The sequence below is a fragment of the Elgaria multicarinata genome, chromosome 16 (assembly GCF_023053635.1).
Source record: "Elgaria multicarinata webbii isolate HBS135686 ecotype San Diego chromosome 16, rElgMul1.1.pri, whole genome shotgun sequence".
NCBI classification, from domain to species: Eukaryota; Metazoa; Chordata; class Lepidosauria; order Squamata; family Anguidae; genus Elgaria; species Elgaria multicarinata.
In genome coordinates, this window is record NC_086186.1 from 31,042,104 (window position 1) to 31,051,665 (window position 9,562).

At 55.6% G+C, this 9,562-nt stretch overlaps 1 protein-coding gene across 2 annotated transcripts; it reads left to right on the forward strand.

Moving 5' to 3' along the window:
• The first annotated feature begins 1,698 nt into the window (after positions 1 to 1,698).
• Positions 1,699 to 9,335, forward strand: PRC1 (protein regulator of cytokinesis 1). 2 transcript variants are annotated; one of them, XM_063142755.1, is made up of 14 exons: positions 1,699 to 1,715; positions 2,090 to 2,222; positions 2,604 to 2,726; positions 2,819 to 3,052; positions 3,145 to 3,315; positions 3,404 to 3,553; positions 3,841 to 3,988; positions 4,092 to 4,228; positions 4,359 to 4,454; positions 4,554 to 4,700; positions 5,108 to 5,218; positions 5,474 to 5,575; positions 6,842 to 7,021; positions 9,203 to 9,335. In XM_063142755.1, the coding sequence occupies exons 1-14, from the start codon at positions 1,705 to 1,707 to the stop codon at positions 9,278 to 9,280; spliced, it is 1,821 nt and encodes a 606-aa protein (XP_062998825.1). In that variant the 5' UTR covers positions 1,699 to 1,704; the 3' UTR covers positions 9,281 to 9,335. The 2 variants fall into 2 exon arrangements, with proteins under 2 accessions (XP_062998825.1, XP_062998826.1); XM_063142756.1 differs by having other exon boundaries at positions 6,842 to 6,944; positions 9,203 to 9,329.
• Positions 9,336 to 9,562: the final 227 nt, after the last annotated feature.

The following is a 9,562-nucleotide window of genomic DNA, read 5'->3' on the forward strand; positions in this document are numbered from 1 at the left end:
TTCTGGCCTGTAGGAAAGTGACAAAAGCTAGTGAGAAGGAAAGTTGGGGGGGACGGGGGACAACACGTGCTGCACAGAGAATGTCATAAGGAACGTCACATTTATATACAGCACTGTTGGGTGAGGGGAGATATATAGAGTGGCGGCCACAAGCCTTCTGGCGCTCGGTCAGGGGTTGGCAACACGGGGGCTGCTGGCTGCATGTGCCCACCCCTCACCCCCGCGGGTTTTCTGCAGTTCTGCTGCACAACAAGGTGCACTTCTCCCCACGCTTTGGGTCGTGGCTCCCAGTGGTCTCCAGGGGCGATGCCCGCCCCCCCCCACACACACACCGGACATGCGAATTAACAGAAGCGGTGCAATTCCTGACCGGAGCCCCTGGCGACAGAACTGACTCACCTGCCGATCACCCTTTGCAGGGCCTTCCGTTGCAAAGGCAGGGGGGCACCCTGGGAGGCCGAGGCATCCCGGCCCCGGCTTTTGAAGCTCGCCTTCCTGGAGTCCCTGCATCTGGACGCCTCAAGGCCCCTGTGAAGGAAATGTTAGGGAAATTCCCCCAAAGCCAGTAGGGAAGGAACAAACTCCAGACTGGTCCAGATGCATAGGCTCTTTATTTTACTCGGTATGTAGGAAAACAGCTCATCCTCAGCAAACCGAAGGCAGAACTCTGCACCCATCATCCACATCAGCATACTTTTATACTCATCAAAGTTGCTCTGATGAATTCATACTTTCCCCTCCTCCCTCCCCTGACTGATCACAAGTCCCATACATGTTCCATAAACAGAAACCCATTCTTTCATAAAATGTTGCATTCTGTTCTTCTATGATAAGCACCTTAAGGAGAAATCGGAAGTCCAGAGTAGACCCCTGAGCCTTCAGAAATGCCTAAATAAATGACACGACGCGCCTGCAAGTCTGTGTCACACAGCCTGGTCCCTAACCACGAAGCTTTCCCCTTGTTTAAGGCAAAAGCAACCCACGACCCTGGCCGACCCTGGAGCCAAGAGGTCCGGGCGGCCTTGAGGCGTCCTGTGTCTCTGAATTCAAAAGCGAGGAAGGCAGGGGAGAGAAGGGGGAGGGGTGCTCGGGCTCTTCCCCACATCAAATTGAGGGGTTTCAAAGGGGTGCTTTCAGATTTCCTTGGAAGGAAGGAAGGAAGGAAGGCGCGAGCGAGCAGCGCGCTTGGCGCCAGCGGAGGGCTCCGCCTCGGCCCTCGCCTCCACATCTGCCCGTTGGGCGCGTGGGAGAGGAAGACGGCCGCTCTGCGCCCGCAGAGCCACGGGCGAGGCAGGCTGGGAGGCGGCGGCGGCGGCGGCGGCGGCGCCCCCACGAGCTGCTCGGGCGGCGCTGCGGAGGGACCAGGCCCGCTGGGCCAGGGCCGGAGAAGCGCTCCGCCTCCAGGCCATCCCTGCTCGCTCTCCAGCGCGGGCTCTCGCCTCCTCTGACGCTTGGGCAGAACGCACGCGCGGGGGCGCTATAAAGCGGAGGGGTCGTGGCTCGCACGGCAGTTGCGGGCGGGGCCTGTAGAGCAGCAGGCGGGGCTCCGGCGGCGGCAGCAGCAGCCAATCAGGGCGCTGGTGGGTTTGAATCCGAGTTTGAATCCGAGGCGGACGGGAGCCGGCTGCGCCACGGCAGCGGAGCGAGAGGCGGCGGCAGCAGCACAGCAGCGGCAGCGCCGTCGGGCGTCCTCCTCGCCGAGCCATGAGGAAGAGGTGAGCGCGGGGCTGGCTCGTGCGGGAGGCCCTGGGGCGCGCGAGGGCCGAGGCTGCCGAAGACCCCGCCTGGCTGCCCCCTCCTTCCCCCGCAGCCCGTTTCTCCGCCCGCCCGCCTGCCTGCCTGCCGGCCGCTCCGGCCGGACAGCGACATGGCGCGAAGGAAGAGGAGCCGCTCGCTGCCCACTTGCCCCCGCGCAGGCGGGCCGGAGGGCGAGGAGCCGACGCAGCTCCGGGCGGCGGGGCGGGGCGGGGCCCGCTCAGGGGGCGGGGCGGGGCCGGTGCTGAGGAGGCCCTGCTCAAGGGAGCCCCGCAGGCTGGCGGCGGCCCCGTCCTGACGCAGCTCCCCCGCTCCTTCTCCTGCTGCCGCCCAGCGAGATCCTGGCCAATGAGTCGGTGGCCTGCCTAAACCGGGCGCTGAGCCACCTGCGTGACATTTGGGAGGAGATCGGCATCCCCGAGGACCAGCGGCTGCAGCGGACAGAAGTGGTGAAGAAGCATGTCAAGGTGAGCAGCAGCGCAGGTCTCCCAGGCCGCCTCCGGCCCCAGGCCCAGCGCGCTCCCTCCTGCCAGAGGGGCAGGTGCCTCCCGCCCTGGGAGCCCCTGCGCCTTCCTTCAGCCCAGGGAGAAGAAGGCAGCGGGGCGGCTCCGGGTTCCCCTCACCAGGTCTTGCCAAACAAGGTCCCCATTCAGGGCCCCCCAAGGCAGCAGCCAGGCGAGCTCCCTGTGGCTGCACCTGCTGTCTTGTCTCCGTAGGAGGGGGCGGGCGCTCCTGAAAGCCAGCCAGCCAGCCGCTTGTGCTCCCTCTGAGTTCTGCAGCCGTTCCTTTCCTGGGGCCAAAGCGGTGTTCTCTTCTGCCCAGCCTGTCTCCCTCTTCCCGCACCCCAGGGCCTGCTGGACATGATGGTTGCTGAGGAGGAGAGCCTGAAAGAGCGCCTCCTGAAGAGCATCGCGGTGTGTCGCAAAGAACTGGCTACTCTCTGTAGGGAGTTGCAGCTGGCTCCTTTCGAGGTGAGGCTGGTGCCAGTGGGCTTGCGGGTGTGGGCTGCCGCTCTCGCTGACCCTGCAGAGCTCAGGGGCGCTCTGCTCTGCTCTTCTCCCAGATGGATGAGGACACCACCATTCTCCAGCTGGAGAAGGACCTGCGCACCCGTGTGGAGGTGATGCTGAAGCAGAAGCGGGAGAGGAAGCAGGAGCTGAAGGCGCTGCAAGAGCGGGACCGGGACCTCTGCGACTTGCTCTGTGCGTCTCCCTACTGCGTTGACGGCGAGGCCGTGCCCAGCCTGGCGGAGCTGGACTGCTTCCGGCGCCACTTGGCAGCACTGGCAGCTGAAAAGGTGTGTGAGCATGGGGGGGGGTGCGCGTGAGCATGAGGCGTGTGTGAGCGAGCATGAGGCGTGTGGTGGGTAATTTTCCTTTTGGCCTCCAGGAGCGCCGGCAAATGGATTTCCTCAGCACCAAGCAGCAGATCATTCTTTGTATGGAGGAGCTGGAGCACAGCCCCGACACGAGTTTCGAGAGGGACGTGGTGTGTGAAGAGGAAGCTGCCTTCTGCCTCTCAGCAGCAAACATTGCCGCTCTGAAGGATCTGCTGCAGCAGGTGGGTGGGCCGGGTGGGGCGCTGGCCTGGGGAATTCTACCTCCCCTCTGCTTTCAGCTTCGTTAAGGTTGGTCTCTCTGTGTCCCAGCTGGAGGTTAAGAAAGGGCGGAAGGAAGCCCTGTGTGAAGAGCTGCGCTCCAGAATCCTGGTGCTGTGGGAGCGGCTGCAGGTGCCTGCGGAGGAAAGAGATGCCTTTTCGCCATATATGGTGGGATCCAGAGCCAGGACCATGAACGCTGTAAGCAACACCAGCTGGCCTTGGCCTCCCTGCTTGCCCAGTTCCCGGAGGTTTCTTCTGAAGCCCTTTGCCTTCACCGGGCCCCGGCACGATAGGCCAGCTGCCACCTCCCAGGCGGCCTCGTGTCAGAGGCTGCTGAGCCCGGCAGGCCCTGGCTCTCCCGCTGCCCGCGTGGCGTGCGCTCTTCCCCTGTGCTCCCCGGCACATGCCTAGGAGGGGAGAGGGCAGGCGCTGCGTCGGAAGCCGCACTGGCCAGCCTGGTGAGCCCTGTTCGTCCTCTGGCCTAGCTGCAGCTGGAAGCGGACCGCCTGGAGGAGCTGAAGCTCCAGAACCTGAGGAATGTGGTGGAGGCCATCCGGGCCGAGCTGGCCGACTACTGGGACAAGTGCTTCTATGGGGATGAGCAGAGGCGGGCTTTTCGCCCCTACTATCAGGGTGAGCCAGGGGCTGAGAGGGTTCTGCCTTGCCTCTGATGGGCAGGGAGCAGCTGCCTGGGGCACCTTGTTCCTGCTCTGTAGCCCGGCCTTTTTCTTCCTAGATGACTTTACTGAGCAGTTATTGCAGCTGCACGATGATGAAATTGCACGCATAAAGCACTACTATGAGACACATCAAGAACTGTTTGAAGCGATCCGCAAGTGGGAAAACAACTGGCGCCTCTTTCAGGAGCTTGAGGTGGGTGTGAGCCAGGAGGGGGCTGGGCCAGGCGTTACTCTCTTGAGGCCCTGCCCAGGTGGGGAGGACAGCAGCAGGAGCCCCGTCTCCCACTGCGAGGGGCTCTCATCGCCAGCATTTTCCTTTCTAGAGAAAGGCAACCGATCCAAGCCGCTTCGCCAACCGAGGAGGCAACCTCCTGAAGGAAGAGAAGCTGCGAGCCAAGCTCCAGAAGATGCTTCCCAAGGCACGTGGCCTGCTGGCCCTTACCGCCCAGGGAGGGAGGGAGGCTGGCCAGCTGCTGCCCCCGGGGCAGCTCAGCTCAGTCCACTGTCTTGTGTTGCAGCTGGAGGAAGAGCTGAGGGGTCGTGTGGAGCTCTGGGAGCAGGAGCACGCTCAGGGCTTCTTGGTGAACGGGCAGCGCTTCATGGAGTATGTGGCTGAGCAGTGGCACCTGCACCATCTGGAGAAGGAGAAAGAAAGGCAGGAGCGTGTGAGTTGGGGCAGCCTCGGAGTCTGAAGCGGAGCACATGCGGCTGCTTCTGTCACTTCACACGGCATCTGCCGCCTGCTACAAGCCACCGGTTGTGTTTGTTGCAGTCGGATCGGGTTGGGTGGGGGTGGGTCTGTTCCTGTTCCACAGCTGGTGCCAGAGGGTAGCTTGCCCAAGGCTGCCTGGGGTGCACCACTGGCCATCTCTAGCATGTGTTTGAGACCCTGACCTGAGTGCCTGAATGAGTGATGTGAGCTGGACCTACTCTGCCGTGGCCCTAAAGCTCTCTCCTGCCACCACCTGAGTCGCCCTGCTGCTCAACCCTAAGCCAGGATCAAGAAGATCCAGCCCTGGCCTTGAAACTCTGCAGCAGCTCCAGCCATCGGTCCCTTCTTTCTTTCTTTCAGCAACTCAAGAAGTCCCGCCAGATTGAAGAGGAGATGATGTATGGTAGCACCCCCCGGACCCCCAACAAGAGGCGGGTTGCAGGTCACACTACACCTGGCAAAATGCGGAAGGTAAGTGCGGGATGCAGCATTCCTGTCCAAAATCTGAGGCTGTGCCCATATTTAGAGAATCACAGGCAGCTGTAGTTGCTCCGTGCATGTGCACAAAGAACAAGGCAGGGTTGAGGCGGGGGTGGCAGGCCCACTGGGGCCGAAATGGGAGCACGGTGCCACAGCTCCTCTACGGTTGTGAAAATGGAGGCCTGCTTTGCCACCCTGCTGCATTAGGGAGCACTCACTGCCGTAACCCTTGGCTTTTCCTTGCAGCTCAACGTCACAGCTACCACCCCCAACAGCACCATCCGCTCAGCTCTGGGGGGCTCAGTGTTCAATTCCCCAGCATCCCACCCACCGCTTTCTGGAGGGAAGGTAAGCCTCGAATTACCACCCCATTGCAGAGGGACTGCTAACATTCAAGGATGGGGAGTGGGGGAAGGACACCCCCCCCCCAGCCCAACTGAGCTTTGGCTAGAGAGGTAGTTTCCTAGTTCACACCTACAGAAAAGCTTTTCTTGTAGCTTAGCTGAGATTGGGCAACAGAGCATCCACCCCCCAAAGGGTAGAAAGAAGCAAAGAGAAGGACGCCATCTTTCTAACTTTCATTAGCCATGCGAATATAAATGCCATTCTGCATACTGCAGGCTCAAAGGGGCTGGGAGGGAGGGGGCGGCTCATGAGTGCCCTGCAGTGTAGTTCCAGCTACGGGTCAGATTCTGAGGGCTTCACAGGTGCCCGTTGCCTTTCTTGCAATACAGTTTGCTGTTAAACGGGTCAGGCCAGATTAGGAGGTAGCTGGTTTCGGTTCCCAGTCAAACATCCTCCTAGGTCTCAGGTTGCAGCAAAGGGTGATGTGCTTAAATTTCCCCCTCAGATCTCTCCGGCCATATCCAGCACTCGGTTGTATGCAGAAGCTTCACGCTTCATTAACTTGCATGTAGACTGGTTGCACTTTTAAGTTGCGTGTGAAGTGAGGCCCGAGTTATAGCAGTGGTTTCTCTCCTTGAAGCTAACGGGGCATTCAGCACTCACTGCTAGAGTTGCAAGCTACCATATACCTACCAGGGATCTTTTGCAATGCTGGTTGGGCGTGATGTGCCAAAACAGAAGTGTCTCTGCACAAGAGGGGAAGCATCAGAATTAGAGGAACCCCGAGATTTGTAGAAGTACAGAAACTCTTTAGCAGCTGTGTGAGCATGGAGGAAATGAATGGAGTATTCTAGAGGAGATTTGCCAACTGAAGCAGTGAGTAGAAACACTCCACACTGCAACACTTTTTTGCCGATCTCATTTCTCTCCTGCCCTGCCCCATGGCTCTGTGGTGCCTGTCACTGTAATGTTTGGTGTTCCTGAGCATAAACAGAATACTCCAGACACAGAATATAACAAGATAGCTTTTACTGAGGGAGTGAATCACAATACACACGAACGTTCATGCCTGCCTGCGATATCAGGTGAGTCCTTTTAGTGTAACATCATTACAGTCACAAGCCAACAGATATTGCAGTACAGGGGACTTCAGCAAAAACACAGTTGCAAAGTTGATGCACAGAAAGAAAAGGGCAAAAGTCCGTCCCCCCGGGCAGTTGTCAGCTAGACCACTAACCACCGTTGCCTCCCTCTTCTCTGACTTGGCAGCTGGTCCGGACTCCCAGGCGTGTGATCCCAAAGCCCTCTCACCACGGACGCGTGGAACGCAACAAGGAGAACGTGTCCCAGCTCAACGGAACAGCTCTGAGCGGTGGGTGCACCCCCACAGCCCCTGTCCAGCGTACCTGCAGCATTAATTCTGTTGCCAGCACCTATTCAGAGTTTGCGGTAATTGCTCTCTTCTCAACACATCTACCCTTACTGGTTCTGCCTCCTGCACACCACCCTCTGCCCCAGCTCACTCTGCAGCTGCCTCGTGGAGCCAGAAAGCACCCAGCAGCGTGACCTATTTTTTAGCTTTTCCTCAGTGGTGCCCTTGCAGAGGTCATGTCCAGGCTTCTGGCAGGCAGCTGGACAACCATCTTGTCAGGTATGTTTTAAGGTGGATTCCTGCATTGAGCAGGGGGTTGGACTCGATGGCCTTAGAGGCCCCTTCCAACTCTACTCTGGGATTCCTTGGAAGGCCCACTGTAGGTCCCGTGGTCTCTATGGACTGAGTGGACGGCAAGCATGGTGGGAAGAACCGCACTTGCCAGCGGGTGTCATTTTCTGGCCTCGGAAGCAGAAGTGTGCTGCAACTCCTCCCTCTGTTCCAGCACCTGTGTGTGCAGTGGCCAAAGCAGAGGCCAGCCCTCTCCTGCTCAGGGGGCCTCCAGCATAGACGCTGCCTAGTCTTGCCACCATGGAAAAGGGGCACTTTTGCAGGGTCTTATGAATTTGGCCCCTTGATAACTTTCAGCAATCTGTAGTTTGCATATTTAGGAAGCCTTTGGCTGCCAGTTAGACTACTTCTAGCCAATCGAGGCAAATATTCACCAAACAAAACATATACAAAAAATTGTGTTCAGCAGGTTCAATTTTGATTTTGTACTAAAAGGACAAAAGGAAATTCTTTTTTCATTTTTATTAGAAATATTTTTGTATCCTTACATCAGAATATATTGTGTATATAACTTTTTGTAAAACACAGCATTGCTAAAGATCCTTGGATCGTAATAGCTGAGAAAGGAGATATTTTATTCTACGTAATAAGTTCCCATTCAGTACCGAATAGACTATTCAGCAGACAGGCACTTGGGCCTGGTGAGCTTCTAAGTTCTCGCTTTCTAAAATCAGCATATATTTATAACATTTTTGTGTCTAGAAATTAACTCATAACTAAATTAACTCATAAATTTCATTGTTGTTAAAACGTTCTTACAGAATTAGAACATACGTAAAAGGCTTACACGCACACTGTTTGTGCTAGACAAGTTCAGTTTTGAATTAGACCTTTGAGAAGACAAATCTTTACTCAAAATTTGCCAGTTAAACCCAATTCTTTACATTTTTCTAGACATTCTGTATATCAAGCTTTTTGATACGTATATATTTTGCTCATTAATTGAGAAGCTTTAACTACACTTTTTACATGAAGTTATATAGTCTCACTCCAGTTTAATATTCAAATAGTGTTTTAGCTCAAGATGCTTTAACTCAGCAGGTTCTACATCCAGGTCAACTCTACCCTTATTTATTGTCAGTTACCCAGAATTCATTGTGAACATGTAACTTCCTTTCAATACAATTATTGTTTCCTTATTTACATTTTCAAATTCTTAATTATTCATCATTAATTTGTGCCATTTGCATTTCATAAGACATTCTATATACTAGCAGGTGGGTTCGCATTTTCTCAATAGACCTCCCAGCAAAACCAATAAAGTGAAATCTGCTATTAACTAAAAACCCAGGATAGGGAAACTCTTGTTACACACAAGCATGTGCAATAAGCCCCTGGCATCTTGGGCATGGAGCAGCGTATCTGGAACCTGCGTGGGTTTTTTTGGGGGGAAAGGACTAAGCACCCCTGTGCCTCTCTCAAAATAGATGTTTATTTTTCCCAAAATAGAGAAGTCCTCGGAGCTTCCTGACTGACGCCTTTTTGCCGCTAACGTATCTGCGGCTTCCTGTCCTCCAGCTACTGACACGTGTGATCTGCGTGAGGAAGGTGCTGCCGTGGCCTGGGCTCATGGGGCGCGTCCCTCACCCACACAAGCGCCCCTCACCCACACAAGAGCAAAGGAAGGGCGCCTGCTGCTCTTTGCGCCATCTTGCTTGGCTATTTATTTATTGCATTTTTATACTGCCCAATAGCTGAAGCTCTGCTGTCCATTTCACTCTCACAAAAATTAAAATGTTCAAAGTGTAAAACAAACACTATAAAAGCATGATATAAAATAGCAATACAAAATAACAACCAGGGTAAAATCAGCAGCAGTGCAGAATGCAAATTTAAAATACAAAGTAAAAACAGCAAAGTTAAAATTGATTTATAGACTGTCACATGCGTCTCTCTCCTTTCTACAGCGCGGACTTTCAAAGGCTTCCAAATCTGAGTCCAGGTCCTGCATCCTCAACTCCACAGCTTCCAACATCGAGAGCTGAACAGGAATCGTCGGCGGCACGCTGCAGGGAGGGAGGCCGCTCCAAGTGCCCCCAGTTGGACCCTCTTGTCTAGATTGCATGGCAGGGTTGGGCAAAGCTCTGCTGCTGCCACCCTAACCCCACCTGGTGTGGCTGCCCCTGGCAGTGGAGAAGGGCTGCTTTTAACTGTTGTTTTTATTGTAATATGTGTATATATATATAATTCCATTAAAGAGAATGAGCAGATGTTGAGTCCAGGCCACCTCTTCTGCACAGCCTGATGCCTCTGAGGGTTCCAGCAAG